We start from the raw sequence: 20,694 nt of genomic DNA, 5'->3' as shown, positions 1-20,694 counted from the left end.
TGATTAGGCCAGTATTTAGGGGCTCACCAGCTAAGTCTTCATGGCCCAAGACAGAGCTGCCTAAAATGCTGGTCTATCTGGCCACCATACTTAACCATCTAGCTGCTGAATATTGGTGATGACCGGCGAGCCGGATATAATCTTCCCCAGTACATTCGCAGAGAATGTTCTTATTCAAAATTTAAATCTTTATCAAAAGCATCTTATTTTCAAAAAGCTTTCAAATGTTCCTATAAATTGATAATAGTTCAATTTAGTTTGGGGCATCATTTGAGGAGCTGCAATTGTGACACCAACATTTTTAGATAACAGAATTTTAGGAAATGGATATTTAGATTTTAATTATTTATAATTTTATGGAATTTGATTGTTTGTTTAATTGTATTGTTGTTTGTTTTGTAAGCCGTTGTGACTCTTGACAATCTGTACTGTATAAACGTCCATCTTCTACCAAATATCACTGGATAGCCGGCTTTGTGCTATTTAGCTAGCAAGAAGTTGTTCCTGGCCAGCTGAATATTGGGCCCAGTACTTCTAGAGAAAGCGGGTCTTGCCTGCAGAGCTTAGAAAGATGCTCCCAGAGTCTGTAGTCAGTTTACGTACCATATCCTGTCCAAGTGGTGGCAGGTTATTAACTTCATTGAGGTCTGTCTGTGCCTGCTGCACGGCATGCATGCTAGTGTTAATAGTCCCCATCAAGGCCTGCTGGGCGGAGGTCTACAAATAAGAACATACAAGTTTAATAGACATAAACCATATAAAGTTTTCATCATATCATAGGCAAAGGCCCCATTTATTAACATTCAGCTCAAGATAGTAGTTATTGCATATAATCTGCCAAAAAGTCTATATTATGCAATGGGTGTTGTGGCAGATACAGCATTGAGTTATTAAATAGGGGACTAAGTGAGAAAGAAAAAAAACAACTAGCTTATGAAATGTGCAAATAATTACAACCCTAAGCTGATATCTTATACGAGCACATATCCTTGTTTTAGTAACATTTCATTTATAAGAACTCGTACTGCAGCATCTTTGGAAACTTCACCGATTCTAAGTTGAGTGGACTTGAGCATCATCAATATTCTACTCTTGTTAGTAAGGAAGAGAATATTAGTAAATCCAACTGTCACCTAAATGTTTCCTCAATAAGGGGTCTTTTTACTAAGGCACGCTAGCTGATTTAGCACGCTAAATGCTAACTTGGCCATAGAATATAATGGACGCGTTAGCATTTAGCGCACGCTAAATCGGCTAGCACCCCTTAGTAAAAGGACCCCTAAGTTACAAAGGCACTTTTGACTTTGGAATTAATAAAAACATAGAACATGATGATGATAATAACCATACAAGCCTGTCTACTCTGCTCATAGAAACTTCATGCTTACTTAAGTCATCCCTTCCTCGGATATCTTTGTGCTTGTTTTAGGCCAGTGGTTCCCAACCCTGTCCAGGAGGACCACCAGGCCAATCAGGTTTTCAGGCTAGCCTTAATGAATATGCATGAAAGAGATTTGCATATAATGGAAGTGAGAGGCATGCAAATCTGCTCCATGCATATTCATTAGGGCAAGCCATAGAGCAGCCATAGAGCAACCCGATTGGCCTGGTGGTCCTCCAGGACAGGGTTGGGAATCACTGTTTTAGGCTTTCTTAAACAGTGATAGTCTTCATCTCCACCACCTTCCAGGCATACCAGGCATACCAGGTCCAGTGCAACAGCATCAGGTGACCTAAATTAATTTTCTTTTTCTTTTTTTATATAAATATCTTATTGAAATTTTAAAGACTACATCACAAACAAACAAGAAATACAAGCACAATATGAAGAAAAAGAAAGCCATAGGGTGTCGCAACATAAGCCAAACTAAATATAAATATAGTATACCTTAATCCTTAAAAGTTAAGTAAGCAATCCCATACTTTCCTAAATTTCTCCAAATTACCACATTTAGGGCTCCTTTTACAAAGGTGCGCTAGCAGTTTTAGCGCGTGTTAAAATGCCCCGCGCGCTAGCCACTACCGCCTCCTTTTAAGCAGGTGGTAATTTTTCAGCTAGCAAGCGCTATAGCGCGCGCTAATCTTGTACGTGCGCTAAAAACGCTAGCGCACCTTAGTAAAAGGAGCTCTTAATTTCATATACTTTTTCATATTTACTATACAAACACAGTATATTCCACCACATATTATATTCCAATTTAGAAAAATCCTTCCAATTAATTAAAATAGTTTTAATTGTTACCATTATCAAATTTTTTAAAAATTGTGCCTTATAAAAACTCAATGTAGATTTTAACCCCAAACCTCCCAATATAATTATCAGATAAGTTAATGGTTCTGATAATAAGGGAATTGTTGACCAAACTTTATTCCAATAGGAAGCTACATAAATAAAGGCACTTAAACAACATTAGTTCCAATGTACCAATTGTATCCCTACATGACCAACAAAATTTCTCTTTGGATGAATCTATTTTTGATAATTTAACTGGGGTCTTGTGCATTAAGAAGAAGGAAGATTGCATTATACTTGCTGAGTGTAACGAAGTAGTAATTGTTTTCAAAACTAATTTCCATTGAAACTTATCCAGATGCTTATTCAAATTCCCAAGTTCCTTGTAATCCCCTAGGTGCCTTATATATATTTAGCTTCAAACATTTATACCATTGGGCGGCCACATCTTTACAGAATGACAATGTAGAGTAAAGCGATATGCTTGCACCACCTGTATCTTGATTTGAGGGTGGACTGATTTAATACAATGTAGAAGCCGTATCCATCTACAGTATTGATGTTTAAGTAAACCATATTTTCCTACAATATCAGAAAATGGTATCCAATCTTGGTTATGTATCAATTGCCTGATCTACCAAATACCACCTCTTTTCCAAATTTCCCAATTTGTCCAGCGAGATGGTGGTGTACTGTTAGGGGGGAAAAGCCTTGACAAAGCTTCATGCAAAACATGTTGGCTATATGTTCCCTGGGACCACTGTTTCTAATAGAGACTATCATTGGTTGCTAAATAAAGACTTTATCATTGGTTAGAAAGACATCTCTCTTGCCTTTTCTTGTTGTACTGTCTATACTTTCAAGGCGAGGTGTTCTTCTATCTGCCTGTTTGCTATATATGTTTCCTGACCATGAGCCACTAAGTTAAGTAATTTAACATAACATAATATAAGAAAATCTAGAGAAAAGTTTGAATGTGTTGTTACCAAATAAGAACCGATGACGAGTGAATACAAAACTTAAGGCAATGAAATGCTTGAGCCTTAAGTGGTGTCGCTGAGGTTCTTTGGGGTGAAGCGGTTAGAGCTTGGGAGCTTACTGTATTGCATATATACATGCATCCAGGAGGTAAAAAAAACATTAAAACATATGGACCTTTATTCTCAGACATCTTAATCAGGGAAGTCTTCCAAAAGGAAGCTAGATGCCTTCCTAAGGTTAGCCGCCCTGTCACTGGATATCACACTGCTCTATGGCCACATCATTATTTTGAGTCAGCCCATCAATGTGACAAGGGAGTGGGGGAAGTGGGGAGAATCCTCCAGGCCTGCTGCAAGGTACTCCTTTGGGGAGCTTCCCCATTCCCCTTCCTACTCCAGTTGGAGTGTGAGGCAGCTATCCCAATACTCAGAGGTAGCTGGTTTAGATCTATTGCCAAACCTAATAAGTTTTACCAAGACATTTCTCACCAGTGGAGGCATGTGTCCCCTGTGCATTTGCCCAACCATGACTTGTTGCTGAGGTGACGGCATACTGCCCATGTTGAAGGTCTCAGGTCCACTGGAACCAGAGCGCATGATCGCAGGAAGGGCCACGGAACCATGCTCCACTTTCCCGGTTCGATTGAATTGCTGCTGCAGGATGGTAGATCTAAAGATAAGGCAAATAAAACCACAGAATGAGTGATGCATCAAAAACAGAAATGAGAATTAAAACATAACAAAATATACATATGCATGCACACATACAGTATATATTTATTTTTGAGTGTTTTGTTTTAAGTGGATCCTTTCTTATAAATCGTGCTTAAACTTGAAAAGTATCATTCAGATTTCATAACCTGCACAAAAAAATGTGAGACCCTATGTTCCTATCCATTCATCATAACAGCCTGCCATAGAGAGAAATATGGCAACAGGATTAACGAACAAAGCAGCCTGTGAGGGGTTCTATTACTCAGCCATAGAAGGACAATTTTAACTGAAAGATTGACAATATCTACTTTACTGTGATGTATCATGAAATAACAAGGAGGTATTACCGCATCAATTCATTCTTCCACTTAAAACATTGTCGTGAAAGTCATTATAAATTTACCTTGAACTGTAAACTTTCAACTAATATAAATAAGCACTTAGCCTTTTAGACATGATGCACGTTGTTTAAATCATAGCACTGCTCTGCAGAAGCACATTTTGCTTCTTGATATAACATTATTCAACTTAAACACGATCAAATATTCACGCACAACTTTTCAGCCATTAACCAGAAACAAGACTAAGATGGCTGACCTCGGGAGAGCAACAGCAAAGCACTGGCACAGCTAACAAGTCAGCAGCAGAGGGCAGTACTTTAAAACCACTATCAGCAGCAGTGAGGTGGCCAGCCTTTAAGCCTCACATGCACTCGCTTGTTCTAGTCCTGCTGCACTCCATCCCTCCAACAAGAAGTTTGTGCTGAAGGTGATGAGACATGGCAAGCAAAGAGCATGCATGAAGCTCAAAGGCCCGTAGCTACCCTTGGGTGCAGTTTACAATAGGAAGAGAGCATGCATGGAGCTCAAAGGTCTGCTGCTGCACTTGGGTGTAGTTGCAGTAGAGAAGCCTTGGATAGAGGGAGAAGACCGAAGTTAGGTTTGCAGCTGTGAAGGAAGAGGGAAAGATGAAGATGTTCCAAAGCCCTTTGGTTTCAAACTTCGGGCAGCATTTCGGATTCAATGAAACGTAGTATGGAGCGTCTGAATAAGCGCGACAATAGTGTAAGCTGCTTCTGAGAAGCTCCATATTGCGTTTCATTGAATCCGAAACGACGGTGGATGTTTGAAACCAAAGAGCTTTGGAACAATTTTGGGAAATCATACTGTTTTTGGACTCCTGATGCAGGCTCTGTGCTGAAACATGACACGTGTCAAGTCTAACTGTTGTACTAAATAAAAAGGTTCCATCTATTCCATTGGTTCTGTCTCCTGCGCTGTGTTTCTGTGTGTTTAATTTGTGCGGAGGATTTCTTCTTCTGGTTTTTTTATAATAATAAATAATAAATTTTATTTTTATACCGCAGTACCTCTCAGTTCTATGCAGTTAACAATAATGAAAATCTGAACAAAAACAGCGATAGTACAGCAATAGCATTAAAATTTCATAATAACAGTCGGTGAATTTATCAAAAAGATAAGTTTTAACATTTTTCCTAAAAACTTAGTAGGAGTAAGAAGCCACAATCAAACCACTTAGCATTTTACTCCATTTATGTGATTTAAATAAAGCCTCTCCAGTCAACAATATATCAAATACTCATGTTCATACTGGGATAATACCTTCTAAGCTGTATTTGTTTGGGCATTATATGTCCTATATTTATTTATTCAATTTTTTTAGCCCATCCTCACAAAGGAGCTCAGAACGGGTTAAAAATCAGGTACTCAAGCATTTTCCCTATCTGTCCCGGAGGGGCTCACAGTCTATCTAATGACAGTAATGTACTGCACCACTCGAGTGTGTGTTCCAGACATCTTCAAGATTTTAATCCCTAACATAGTAAATTCCATTTGATTATGAATGGCCCAATAATTAATCACTACTAATCCTGCATGGAACAATACCTCAACTCTTGTCTTACAAGCACCAGCAATCATGTATTTTCATGTTAAAAAATAAAACCAAGTACCAATGTATTGCTACCCATCCTCTCTACTGCTAGCTGCTAAGCAGTTCAGAGCAGTAGGCAGGCTAGCAGCAGATTCTTCAGAGCAATAAAATGCCCCTGACCAGCTCAGAAATACAAATGTGGTCCATGTCAGTTTACTGACAGCTGGCAGATTTCATGGCAAATTAAAATAAGCTGAAAAGTGCATGTTTAAAATATGACACAATGGTATTCTTTCCCCTTTCTCCATCCTTAAACTTAGGCATGGACAAGTGTGTATCAATGGTATGACATGCATTCTATTTTAAAGGGGGATGTTTTGCTATTTATATCCCTTTCCACGTCCCTATCCTCTGCTCCTCAATCCAGTATTTCTCCCTTCTCCCACCCCAAACAGCATCTCTCCCTTACCTGCCTCCCTCCCAAGTTCTCCAAATTTGCCTTGATTGCTGACAGCGGCAGAGGGCCTTCCCTCTACCAAATCTTACTTGTACAGAAACAGGAAGTTGCCTCAAAGGTGGTGGGATGTAATAGAGTGAAGGTCCTGACCCCGGCCAGAAGCAATATGTCATTGCCAAACATACCATGGCAAGTTTGGGGGTAAAAAGAGATGTTGGAGCTGTAGGTTGGGAGGGAGAGATGCTGGAACTGTTTTGGGGAGAGAGGGAGAGAAAAACTGGACTCATCAGGAGTATGAGGGAGATGCGATAGACCTGAGGCTGGGGGAGAAGATGTGCTGAATCTGTTGGGAAGGGAGGGAAGAAGGGAAAGAAAGACTGGACTGGGGTAAGGAAAGAGAGATGGAGAGATGCTAGACACAGGGATGCGGAACAGAAGAGAAGAGAAATACAGGATCAAAGAATGGAGTGGAACAGAGAAGGAGATACAGGAGATATGACAGACCATGAGGGAAGAAGGAATGAAGCTGGACTTGGGGTTGAAGGGGGCTGAAGGAGAAAGGAAGAAAATGGGAAGGGGCAGGGCACAAAGAAGAGATGCAGGGCATGGTGTAAACATAGGACCAGACACACAGAGGGACAATGCTGATCACAGGGGAGGAAAATAAGGTCACAGAAGAGCAATGTTGGACAGGGCAAGATAGGAACATTAAGAAGGTAGATGTTAAACAGGATAGGAACAGGGATAGAAAGGAGAGATGCTGGACAGGCCAGATAGGGATTCAGATAAAAGATGGATGGTAGATATGAAGAGAGGAGATACAGTATGTCAAATAACCTGCAGTCCCTGTAATGACAGGAAAAACAGAAAAACAAGAGAGATATTGTACCAAATTGAATGGAAGAATAAAAAGGCTCAGACTATAAAAGTAGAAAAAAAGTATTTTATTTTGAATTTATTAATTTAACATGCCAGTTTTAGAAAATATGCATCTCTGCTATGTTGCATTTCATTTTTTATTTCTCTAGTATTATTGTATAATCAAGCCTGACTTTTTGAGGTTTACAATTTTTTGCCTTTGTATCTTTACTACTGATTTGTGGTGACTGTTTCATACTTGCTGAGGGGTCTGACTGTGTTTTGCGCTTCTAACTAAGGTACAGTATTCTGCTAGCATTTAGTTTCTGTGTACAGATCTGTAGCAGCCCTATTTCTTCTGTTTTCTCACTATATGGACACTGACGTTTTAGGGACCAGGGTAATATTGATATAGTGCTACTTTTTCACAGATAGGGTTGTTCTTGAGTTCTTAGAGTTGGTGCTGCTATGATATGGTAATGGGGAAGTGTGAAGGGTGCAATATTTGACGTGGCAAGGGACTTGGGGAAAGGGGGGACAGGGGTGAAGCATGGGTGGCTCAACTTTGCACTTTATTGGCCTTCCTGCTACCTGTAAGAAACAAGTTGTTCTTCAAACAATTGAAGCCATATGCACCCGTTTGTGTATGCAGAAACAGATGCATATGGACAGGGAGATGGATGGACCCTCCCAAAATGGTACTATTGCTTAAGTCCCAAATCTGATCCTGGAGGCACCTTAGCCAGTCAGGTTTTCAGGATATCCACAATGAATATCATGAGATAGATCTGCATGCAAATCTCTCTTATGAATATTCATTGTGGATATCCCGAAACCTGACTGGCAGAAGTGCCTCCAGGACCAGGTTTGGGAACCACTGGCTTAACCTCAAAGCACAACACAAAACACTTTTCTCGATATCCTCGTCAAAAAGAATCTGTCATAATGAACTGAGCCAGGTGGGCAAGGTTCAAGGTTTAAGTTGTTTGTAAGTGCAGTTATTACATTAGTGACTTTTATTCCGCCATTACCTTGCAGTTCAAGGCAGATTACATAAGAGGTTATCTGGACATTTCCAGAAGAGTTACATAGTTGAGCAGGTTACTTCTGGGGAGTAAAATATTTACTGTGGAGTTAGTTTGTCTTGATGGACTTCTGGGTTTTCATTTCTTTTCTGAAAGTTTTGTAGTCTGATGTCATAATCAGTAGACTGGATAGTTGGTGGTCAAGTCGGCTATCATACATTTTTTTGCATTTGACGCCTCTGATTGGGAGGTGTCCGAGTTCTCTTTTGTCTGGTTTTGGTAGTTCGGATAAGGCTGGGCTGTCTCCATTCATGGTTTTAAATAGAAAACAGTAAAATATGAAAAGTATTCTTGCTTGTATTGGGAGCCAGTGTGAGTCGAGGCATGCGGCAGTGACATGGTCATATTTCTTCAGCGAATAGATCAGTCTCAGGGCTGTGCTTTGGACTTTTTGTAATTGTTTTATCATGGCTGCGGGGCAGGGGAGATAGAGGATGTTGCAGTAGTCTAGAAGTCCTAGGACTAGGGATTGGACCATGTGAGTAAGTGAGGGGTTGAACAGTAGTGCAGATATTAAGTTGTTTTATTTTAAGTGCATAAGTAATGTCTTTTTAAATGATTATGTATGCTGCTTGGAAACCGCCTTGGTTTGTAGGCAGAGTAAAAAATTTTAAATAAATAATAAATTATTCACAACTGTAGGGTTATTTAGGGATCTGTATTTCCTATTTGATTTGCACACACATCCAGGTAGGGTGGAAGGGAGGTGAGGGGGTGGATAAATTTAAAATTATTCTTTGATCAAATGTAGTGCTGTTCCTATTAACTGTATGTAAAATTTATTGCACTTTGTTCTCGAATTGAAAATCAATAAAGAATTAAATAAAAAAAAAAGAAATTCATACTATTTTACAAATGTAACACACAGGAAGTTAATGCAATTAACATTTTAGTGTATTCTAGGCTGCAATAATTCTGAGAGGAATCAGAGTGAACTCAACATCTCTCTTCTGACCTTCAAAACAATCCATTCTTTATTTCACTTTCATACCAATGCAGCTAGACATGCCAAGTCTGAGATTGCAATGTCTACTGGAAAAAAAAATTAGTAGAACGATCATCTGTTTAGTCCCACCCAAATCCTCTGGGCTTCCTAGCAACTATTGTGTAGACCAGGGGTGCCCAAAAGGTCAATCGCGATCAACCATTATATCGCGAAGGCAACGCAAGCCCATCCTAGGCTCTGTGATAGACTCACGTTATCTTCCGTTCTACCTGCTTCCTGACCCTGTACAGAGGACGCTGAAGCACCGGGCCGACCAACCTTCCTCACTCGACATCAATTCTGACATCAGAGAGGAAGTTCCGGGCCAGCCAATCGCTGCCTGGCTGGCCCGGAACTTCCTCTCTGACGTTAGAATTGAAGTCGGGTGGGGAAGGTTGGTTGGCCCGGTGCTTCAGCATCCTCTTTACAGTGGCAGCCTGTTCCCTGATTGCTGCGGCAGTGGCGGCCTGTTCCCCGATGGCGGTGGCTTGGGGGACAGCAGGGAGAAAGAAAGAAAGGGGGGGCAGGGAGACAGAAAGACAGACAGGGAGGGGGCATGGAAAGAGAAAGACAGGGAGACAGAAAGAAAGAAAGGGGGCATGGAGAGAGAAAGACAGACAGACATACAGAAAGAAAGGAGGCAGGGAGACAGAAAGAAAGAAAGGAGAAGAAGGCAGGGAGAGAGGAAGAAAAAGTTGGGGGAGGGAATGAGGTCTGGAGGAGAGGAAGCATACAGGAGGCTGAAAGAAGGGAAGAAATAATGGATGCACAGTCGGAAGAAGAAAGTGCAACCATAGACTCATGAAATCACTAGACAACAAAGGTAGGAAAAATGATTTTATTTTCAATTTAGTGATCAAAATGGGTCCGTTTTGAGAATTTATATCTGCTGTCTATATTTTGCACTATGGCCCCCTTTTACTAAACCGCAATATCGGTTTTTAGCGCAGGTAGCCTATGAGCATCGAGAGCAGCACAAGGCATTCAGCGCAGCTCCCTGCGCTAAAAAACGCCATCATGGTTTAGTAAAAAGGGAGGAGGTATATTTGTCTATTTTTTGCATAGTTGTTACTGAGGTGACAGTGCATAAAGTCATCTGCCTTGACCTCTTTGAAAACCCACGGAATATAAATGATAATTAACATTTTCTCTGTGTGCTTTGTCTTTTTTTTTAAATTTTATTGTTGGTAGTTCATTTTGACTTAGTCATTTTAAAAGTAGCTCGCAAGCCCAAAAAGTGTGGGCACCCCTTGTGTAGACAATCAAATCCAAATATGCTTTGCTTCCCAAAGGAAAACAATGTGCAATATGGAAACAGCAGTGTTTGCCCAGGAGAATGCAGTACTTTACGCACACAGGGTTATTCTATATCAGGACACTTATAAGGAGGTAAGTAGGCATCTATTTCATACCTATTCAAGGTAGTATAAACAAAATACAGGGTGAACAGCAGAGAGAAGAGAATGCATCCCTATCTAGTCCCCCTTCAATTTGGAATTATTCTAAATATCCTCCATTTACTTTAACCCTTGCCCTGGGGCCTTCATATAATTGTAGTACCAAAGTACAAAATTCCCTCCCAGTCCCACCTTCTGGAGAACACCCAGGAGAATGTCCCAGTTGACTTGGTCAAACGCGTTCTCAGAATTCACTACAAGCAACAGCATTTACTCTACCCATTGCTGAGTGTACCAAATAACTTGCAGAGTCCTCTATATGTTGTCTATTACCTGATGTACTGGGACAAACCTCACTTGATCTATTTGAATAAGCTTCAGTAAAAACCCTACCAATCTACCAGCTAAAATTTGCAATAACAGTTTGACATATAAATTTAAAAGGGAGTTAGGCCTATAAGACCCATAGACACCAAATATTTCCTGGCTTTTGCCAGCACCATGATGCCTGGCCTCCCTCACAGAGAGAGGTAAAGATTCCCCTTCCAGTAGCCAATTTCCCAATCTTAATAACCCTCCCACTTCCCCTCCATAACTTTTTTTTTATACAAGGCAGCTGTGAACTCATTTTACGTTGAGGTCTTATTGGTTTTGAATTCTTTTATTGCCCGCAACAGTTCTGGTTGGCTCAGAGGAACATTTAACCTTCTTTTCTCTACAGATATCACTGGTGATATCTATCAATGATCTCCTTTTCCTGCCGAAGTCCTTTGCTATACAACCTTCAATAATATTCCACAAATTGCTCCCTGTTTTCTTATTTGTCAACAATAATTGATTCTATCCTTTTTGATTTTTTGAAAAAGTATATATAGAAATGCTTTGAAAACTATTCTCTACACAGTCAAATACATGATCAAAAAAAGAAGTCACTTAAGTAAGCAAGTCATATATAGATCAGATCAATTCTTAGCACATGAGTCCTTCAACTTTAAAACAAAATGCTCTGAAATTGACAGATAAGGTAGCCCTTTAATCAAAGTATGGTAAAGTTTTAAACATATTCTACAGTAAAAACTAAAATTATCATGCAGGAAGTACAAAATTAAGCAAAAAAATGTTGGAGACATTCCCAGCTTCTTCTCACATATTTACTGCTACTAGAAAATAGAAAGTGATTAGTGCATCTGCACAGTCTGAAATAGAGACAAAAAACGTTTGGTCCATGTGCATTCCCTGCCCTCAACCAGTCCAAGAATGTGTGTGCTGTCATGTCAGCACAATAATGCTACCATGGCTACACATTATATCACCGCTTGGTAATTCATATGGTAACTGCTTACTACATATAAGTATAAGGCAGTGATCTCAAAGTCCCTCCTTGAGGGCCGCAATCCAGTCGGGTTTTCAGGATTTCCCCAATGAATATGCATTGAAAGCAGTGCATGCAAATAGTTCTCATGCATATTCATTGGGGAAATCCTGAAAACCCAACTGGATTGCAGCCCTCAAGGAGGGACTTTGAGACCCCTGGTATAAGGGCCCCAGAGTTTGTTAGAACATAAGAACATAAGAATTGCCATTGATGGGTCAGACCAGTGGTCCATCGTGCCCAGCAGTCCGCTCACGCAGCAGCCCTTAAGTCAAAGACCAGCACCCTAACTGAGACTAGCCCTACCTGTGCACGTTCTGGTTCAGCAGGAACTTGTCTAACTTTGTCTTGAATCCCTTGAAGGTGTTTTCCCCTATAACAACCTCCGGAAGAGCGTTCCAGTTTTCTACCACTCTCTGGGTGAAGAAGAACATCTTTATGTTCGTACAGAATCTATCCTCTGATACTGTAATATGCTTTCATGCTAACTTACTTTTTAGGAGAAACAGATTCTTCTAACATTGTGGATTCCTCTTCACCTTCCAAACCAAATCGATCCTTGCTTTGTTTCTGAAAAGAAGAAAATACATTTTCTGCTTTACATAAGCTAACTTTGCACCAATTGCCTTCATTTGTTGAAGGTACAAAAACAATTTTTTCCTAAGCTTTTATTTGAAAATTTTTTCTGTACTTCCTATATATTGCTATTTTGCATTTTCTTAAATTATTATTGCCACATTTAATAAGAATAAAATTGTACTGTAGAGATTATTCTCTTCCTATGTATTGTATCTGGAACAGAAGGAGTGAAAATTAAAATTTTATAGATAAGGAGAAGGAAAAGGACCAAAAGATGTAGTAAATACAGTCATGTGAAAAAATTAAGACACCCCATGAAATATTCAGCTGTGAGATGTTTGAGGGGTTTCTTGCATGTACAGCCTGTATCAAATCATCCCACAGCATCTCAATGGGGTTAAGATCAGGGCACTGTCTAGGCCACTCCAAAAATCTCCATTTCTTAGTTTTCAGCCAGTCCTTGGGTAGATTTACTGGTATGTTTTGGGTCATTGTCGTGTTGCAGGGCCCAGTTCCGCTTCCGCTTTAATTTTCTTACAGATGGTCTCACATGTTCCTCAAGCACCCTCTGATACAAGGTAGAATTCATGGTAGATTCTATGATGATGAGCTGGCCAGGTCCTGCTGCAGCAAAGCATCCCCAAACCATGACACTTCCACCTCCATGCTTCACAGTGCTATGAGTCCTGGAATGCTATATTTGGTGTACGCCAAATACGTCCTCTTTTCTGGTGTCCAAATAATTCAATTTTAGACTCATCTGTCCCATTGAACACTATTCCAAAAGTCCTGGTGTTTGTCTAAGTTCTCTCTGGCAAACTTCAGCCTAGCCTTGATGTTTCTCTTAGAGAGCAAAGGTTTCTTCCTTGCACACCTCCCATGCAAGTTAAATTTGTGCAGTCTCTTTCTGATTGTAGAGGCATGCACTTTCACATCAACAGTAGCAAGAGCCTGCTGTAGGTCCCGTGATGACATTTTAGGGTTTTTGAAGACTTCTTTTAGCATCTTGCGGTCTGCTCTGGGGGGCAACTTGCTTGGAAGGCCAGACCTGGGTATGTTGGCAGTTGTTTGGAAAGTCCTCCTCTTGTACACTATTTTCCATATCTTGTAATGGCTAATGTCAAATTCTTTTGAGATCTTTTTAAATCCCTTACCAAACTTATAAGCTGCTACAATCTTCTTTCTGAAGGCCTCAGACAGCTCTTTTGATCTCACCATGGTGTTCACTCTCACTGCAACAGTCATGAGCACAGCAAACTAAATGTCTGAGGTTTAAGTAGGACAAACTTCCTTCAAAATGCTGAGTAACGATGTTCTAATCATGTGCACCTGATGTGATACACCTGTGTGTGATTTGAGCCACTTTAACCAGGAGGATATATGGGAGTGTCCTAATTTATTCCTCAGTTAGAATACATATTTTTGTGGATATCTTTTTTTCCATGAGTAAATCAAGGAAAATTTTTGTAGTTACCCAAAATTACATCACTTTCTTTTCCTGAGATAAATTTAAAAAAAAAAAGATTTGACATCAATAAGAGAACATTTCTTAAGAAAGAACTGAATATTTCATGGGGTGTCCTAATTTTATCACATGATTGTAAGTGTGTACCCTATTCAGGCTTTATCCTCATATCCTAAATGTTGGGATTCCTCTGCCCCAGGCTTTCTTGAATTCTCTTATGGCTTTTAGCCTCTGAATAACAACAACATTTTCTGTAAAGAAATATTTCCTTATGTTACTCCTGAGTCCATTGGTGTAGCGAGGGAGGTTGGTGCCCGGCACCACCACGCCGTACTTTTGCCTGACATGCTATGTGCCCCCACATACCTCTTTAAATGTTTGCCGGAACAAGCAGCATCTTCCACAGGCCTCAGCTCCCTTCTAACATCACATCCAGGAAGTGACGTCAGAAGGGACCTGATGCTGGCATGATCAGCAGGTAGAAGATGCTGCTCGCGCTGGCAAACATTTCAAGAGGTACACATGGAGCAGAGGAGGAGGAGAGGTGATGGCACCGGTGTCCCTGTGAAGATGGAACCCAGGGCGGCCCGCTCCTCTCTTCCCCCCATGTTACCGAGTCTCTCTCTCTGAACCACACATCATGTCCCTTGCTTTCTACTGAAAAATACTCATTTGTACATGAATTCCTCTCATATGGTATACATATTTAGGCTGACTAGTCTTATTTCATAGAGCTTATCATGGTGAAGAGTTGCGTAACTTGTATGGAGTAGCCATAGTTAGAATCCTATCAACATGAAACTTACAAGTTAGAGTATTTTTTTGGAAGGGTTACAGAAACTTCAGACACAATGTGCAAAGTGTGTTGATCTTAGGGGTGAATTTGTGGACTAATATCTGGTCACCGAAATACTGCTGCAAATCACTTCTGAATCACTCAAAAATTGCCACCCTTGATATTTAATTTGAAAGTTATAAATAAATAGCCATCCTTTCAAACTCTTTTTAAGGTATGGAAACAGAAAATAGTCAAGATGGAGCAAGATCTGGTGAGTAGGGTGGATGGTCTATACACTTAAACCCCAACTGTGTCAAAACATCCATCATTTTGCCAGGCTTGTCTTGCATAAAGAGAACTCCTTTCTGCAGCTTCCCTCTCCTTTTCTCTTTCAACATCTCCTTTAATCGACACAGCAAGTTACAGTAGTATTCTGTATTAACTGTTTGGCTCCTTGGAAGATATCCTGATCTCAAAACATTGGCCCTTCTTGCTGACTTTTGAGTTTTGATTTTCCTTGGCCTTGGAGAACCTGAGTGCCACCATTGCACAGATTGTTGTTTTGTCTCAGGATTATAGTGGTGTAACCGTGTTTCATCAACAGTAACTAGTCATTCCAAAAAGTTGGCACCAGTTCACTGAAAATGCTGTATCATCAACTTGGGAAGAGTCCACTTGATGTCATTTCTCATCAGAATTCAAACATTTGGGTACCCACTTGGCTGACAGCTTCTACATACCCAGTTGCTCATGGATTATACACTCAATATGTTCCCTGAATATCTGTAGTGTCTCAGCAATTGTTTTAGCCAATATTTGCCGATCTGCCAAAATCAGGTCATGTACACGGTCAACAATTTCAGGAGTTGACATCGTTTGAGGCCTCCCAGACCTTGCTACAACTCCAATCTCAAAATCTCCACACAGAAAGTTTGCACACCACTTCTTCACTGTGGAGTGTGATGGGCATTTGTCATTCAATGTTTGCATCATACATTCATGAATTTCCTTTGGAGTTATCTTTTGCAGGAATAGGAACATCATGAAGGTTCAGAGTTCTGCACTTGAAAATGCCACACTTTGTTGACATGGTTCAATCAATGATCTGAAACAATGTCAAACCATAGCAATACGATTCTGCAAATTGGCACTTTGCAAAATAAAATAACACTTTTCAGCTAGTAGCAAAATACCACTCAAAATTTAGGAAGCTGGTTGGGCTGAGAACTTTCCAGCACCCCCTTGTAAATCATTCAGTCACCCTTAGCCATTTGGCCTTAATATCCCCTTACAATCTTCATGTTTACTATGGATGTGCATGGCCAAAAATAATTTTAAAAAAAGATTTGATTAATCTTGATGATTACTTTAAATGAAAATTTTCAAATTTTAACTCAAGTTCATGGTTTTTGTGTGCGTTGTTTGAGCACAAGAAAGTTTTTGCATGTTTAAATCAATTGTGCATATAGCAAGTATTAATTCATAGATATATGCACACACAAGCAATTTGCATGCACTTTAAAGTTTTATGTGCCCACATGGGCCAAATGTGCCCACCTGAATGCATAATCCCTACTAAATGCACCTTTTCCCACTGTGCCTTGACCAAGCGTCTTTCTATGTTAATTGTTAATATATTTCATCAGTCAGCTCTTCTACTGGTCTTTGAGTTTTGTACTTTAACTTCATCTATCTTTGAACTACATGTGCTGACCTTTGCTAGCATTTGTACTTTGTAAACTGCCTTGCATGTCTACAAAAGGCAGTACATTAAAACCTGAATTACTGAATAAGGTAGGAAAGCAGGTCTTTACATAAGACAAGTTATAAAAAGATTTTATTCCAGAAAAAGGCATTCTAGCTCAAAATTTAACGAATACAGATGTTTGATAGAACAATATTCAGATTTGCACTTCCTTGAAAATTTCTCATTACAGAACTTTGGTTGAGCAAATTGGTAAGGTGTCTTCTGTGAGAATTCTATTTACTTCAAACATATTTTTCATTTTCCTACCTTTTTCAAAATGATATCTATGTAGCCTGCAATGAGCTGAGAAATTTGTTCTCCTTCAGTGGTCTGCACTGAATAATAGCTTTCTTGATACTCTCCAAAATCCTGTAAGAGAAAATATAATTCTAATTATTAATTTAAAATGATTGAAAGAAACTATTTGTTTTATAACCGATTACAATTCACATTTTTGCATATTTAATTTTTAGATTCATGATTATTACAAAGCAGTTTTGATATTTTCTCCTATTCTTCAGGAATTTCTTCTTATACTTCCACAATTTCAGGCACAAACATGTGGCAGCTTGGGCACCTATGAGAAGGACTAGGGTAGAGGCTGGGGTAAGAGTCAAGGTGGGAAGGAAGGGTAAAGGGTCAAGGATTTGATATACCAGTTTTCTGTAGGCACTGGCGCCTCTCCATTCCATTTTCACATCCTCCCTTTCCCCTCGCCATCCCCCTCCCATGCCTCTAACCTCAAAAGCGTGAGCAACTACTCTGGCCTGCTGCTTACGCCGGCCTGGCTCCCTCTGAAATCACTTCTGGGTCACGGGGCCAGGAAGTTATGTCAGAGGGAAAGCAAACACCAGTGCGAGCAGTAGGCCGGAGAAGTAGCTCGCACTGGTGAAAATTTAAAGAGGTACAGAGGTGGGAAGGGAGGGTGCGGGGCGGGGGGAGTGCCACCGCCTTGGATGCCTCCTACCCTCACTACGCCACTGAACAGGGTGGGCACTGTAGGCAAGGCAGAGCGAGAAGGAAAATGGGGAGGGTTGTAAGAAGGGGCTAGAACTGGTGTGTGAAATTTAAGCTAGAGGGCAGAGCTATGGGAAGCTTTTGGGGATGACGGAAGAGAGTCTGATGTAGGTGCAGGTCTAGCCCCATCGTTTTGACCAGCCTCACTAACTCCTTCCCTGCTTACCCAGGACATGGATTCATTAGAAAGCACACCTTGTTGCAGCATCAGTGGGCAGTCAACCCAAGCACAGAGGAATGTGTAAGCAAACAAGAAAATGTTAATTCCGACTTTAAGCATGAATCTTGGTCACACATTCATGGTGGCAGTAGTGATAGCAATGAATATTCTATGGAAGAGACAGGAGCTATGCGTTACAAAGGCAAAGAGGTTGTGGCTAACCCCAGATTTTAGAAGAATGGGGCTTCATAGTAATAATAATAAAAAAAAGGCTGAAAAGATACAAGTAAGGCAAAGGTTCTTTTACAGCAGCCCCAAAGTTGAAAAGACCGCTTAACTGGACTGGACTTACACAGTTCATTTGCAAAACTGATTAAAGCGTTCAAATAAAAATTTGAAATAAGAGACTTGGTGGTAGGGAATGGGGACTTGTATAACGCCTTCTTGTGGCTTTGGAATTCAAAGCTGACATTCAAAGCTGTGAGCACTGGAGGATTACGTGACTTACCCAGGGTCACAAGGAGCAGCACCAGGATATGATCTCGCAACCTCTGGGTGCAGAGGCAGCAGGTCTCCAAGTGAGCCACACCATCCCATGGCCACCCCATTGCAAAGGATGTTATCTTGTGTATCTTATTATATTAATATTGTTTGCAATGCTATGGCCATAATAAAACCATTCTCTCACCATCAAATGATTGCCGAGTCTCACTGATAATTGATTTACCTGGGGAGAGGGGATAGCAGATGGAGGGGGGTACCCAGAATTGCCTGCCCTGTTTGAGCTATTTCTTCATACTATTTCCAAGTCAGACCTCCTCCAGCCTAAGGTGCTCAATTGCAAGCAGAATGGCATCAGTAAGTTAGAGAGCTACTGACCAGCTGCTATGTTTAGCAGCTTCTGTATTTGAGGCCTACAACAACCAAGACCATCTTGCCCAGCTCCTTACTCTCAAACAACTTTCCACTTATTGATACTGCAGTGGACTGTGTATGCCCAAAACACCATCTCTCAAAATTCTAGAGCAGTGGGGGTCCCCAAAGTCCCTCCTTGAGGGCCGAATCCAGTCGGGTTTTCAGGAGTTCCCCAATGAATATGCATGAGATCTGTGTGCATGCACTGCTTTCAATGCATATTCATTGGGGAAATCCTGAAAACCCGACTGGATTCGGCCCTCAAGGAGGGACTTTGGGGACCCCTGTTCTAGAGGGTGAAGTGTTTACATAAATACAACCCTCTTCAGGTCACGTCCATTTCTAAAACAAAATTTTTCTGTCCCCGCAGGAACTCAATTTCCCTGTCCCGTCCCTGCCCCATTCCTGTAAGCTCTGGTTTAACCATACAAGCCTCGAACACTTATGATTTTAAAGTGTTTGAGGCCTATGTAGATGAGGTCAGAGCATGCAGGAATTGGGCAGGGACATGAAAAGAACTTGCCGGGATGGAAAAATGAGTTCCCGTGGGGACAGAGAAAAATTTGTCCCCATGTCATTCTCTATCCAGCACATATTGTAAATGGTTCCTTTATAAAACTGAGAAAGGTTTTATGAATTGTATAATGAATCTGAAAAATTAATAAAAAAAAAAATACTGAGAAAGTACCAAGGTGAAGCTCTTTGGAGAGGCAGCCCAACGCTTCACAGTTGTAAGAGGCCATTCTTGTAGTACTTCTTTGGTTCTTTCATCCACACGCATCACTGAATCTTTGGTAATTCCCAGTAATCGAGGAACTAACTTGTTCTTTCCCTTCATTTTTTCCTGGAACAAAAACAAGGCAGCAGTTTACTTCTTTAGTTGTTTGGATTTGGTTCACACATTTTTCAGTCCTCAGGAAGCTTACAATCTAAGCTTGTTATCTGAGGCAATGGATAGTTAAAAGTGACTTTCCCAAGATCACAAGGAACAGCTGTGGTATTTGAACCTGGCTTCTCTGGTTGTCAGTCGGGTGCTCTAGCCCAACCTGACAAATTGTTCGTGCCTACGTCACAAAACATTTCTTTTAGTGACCTTTAGTCATCGTTCTCTTATCAATACCTTATGAATCTCTAACATGGTTCTTGGGCCTTCATAACTGTCAGTAGGCTGTTCCCACATGAAAGGGCAAAAGGAGAAGAGTTAAGAACATAAGAATAGCCATACTGGGTCAGACTGATGGTCTATTTAGCCCAATATCCTGCTTCCAACAGTGGCCAATCTAACTCACAAGTACCTGGCAGAATCCCAAACACTAGCAAGATTCCATGCTACTGATCCCAGGGATAAATAGAGGATTTCCCCAATGTCTATCTTAATAGTAGATTATGGTCTTTACCTCCAGTAACTTGTCCAAATCTTTTTTAAAACCAAATACACTAACTGCTGTTAACCACATCTTCTGGTGACGAGTTCCAGAGTTTAATTATTTGTTGAGTGAAAAAATATGTTTTCTCCTATTCATTATAAAATATTACTATGTAACTTTGTGAAATGTCCCCTAGCCTTTACATTATTTGAAAGCGTAAACAATCATTTCATATTTACCTATTTTATTCCCTTCAGGATTAGGTAGACCTCAGCCATCTCTGCTCCAAGTTGAAGAACCCTAAACACTTAATGCTTTTCTTACATGAGAACAGATTTTTTTTGTTTCAGCCATCACACAATAGGAAAACCTTCTGGCAACACTCGAGCGCACACATTGAAGTTTATGAGTTCGCTGTGTATATCTTTTTAATATTATGAACTGGCTTCCTTCATCTTTTAAAAAGGAAGGAGAGGCCCACAGGACTGCTCAATCCCATGAAGGTGGCCCCCTATTCAATTCACAGATGTCACCTCCTACATCCCAGGCTGGATGGCTGGAAATGATGCAAGGCAGCGTTTTACAGTACTTCGAGGGAAGGGAGTCATAACACTTAACAGAGACACCTGGTGACTGTATTTAGAGTTTATGATGATAGGTTCCAGCCTTCGGTTTATTGTAGTAAGGACCGG

The 20,694-nt window shown here is 40.5% G+C and overlaps 1 protein-coding gene across 2 annotated transcripts in view; it reads right to left on the bottom strand.

The window, feature by feature from the left end:
• Positions 1 to 20,694, bottom strand: part of TLN2 (talin 2) — a 572,423-nt gene that overhangs the window by 289,577 nt on the left and 262,152 nt on the right. For both annotated transcript variants that reach the window (XM_033920311.1, XM_033920312.1), the window contains 5 exons: positions 19,324 to 19,479; positions 16,811 to 16,912; positions 12,468 to 12,544; positions 3,703 to 3,883; positions 604 to 717 (listed from right to left, as the gene is read on the bottom strand). In XM_033920311.1, coding sequence (XP_033776202.1) covers positions 604 to 717; positions 3,703 to 3,883; positions 12,468 to 12,544; positions 16,811 to 16,912; positions 19,324 to 19,479 — 630 coding nt within the window. The remainder of the gene's footprint in view (positions 1 to 603; positions 718 to 3,702; positions 3,884 to 12,467; positions 12,545 to 16,810; positions 16,913 to 19,323; positions 19,480 to 20,694) is intronic.

This window comes from Geotrypetes seraphini, chromosome 14, assembly GCF_902459505.1.
Source record: "Geotrypetes seraphini chromosome 14, aGeoSer1.1, whole genome shotgun sequence".
NCBI lineage: Eukaryota > Metazoa > Chordata > Amphibia > Gymnophiona > Dermophiidae > Geotrypetes > Geotrypetes seraphini.
Note: the sequence above shows the minus strand (reverse complement) of the source record. Positions and strands in the feature narration are given on the sequence as shown.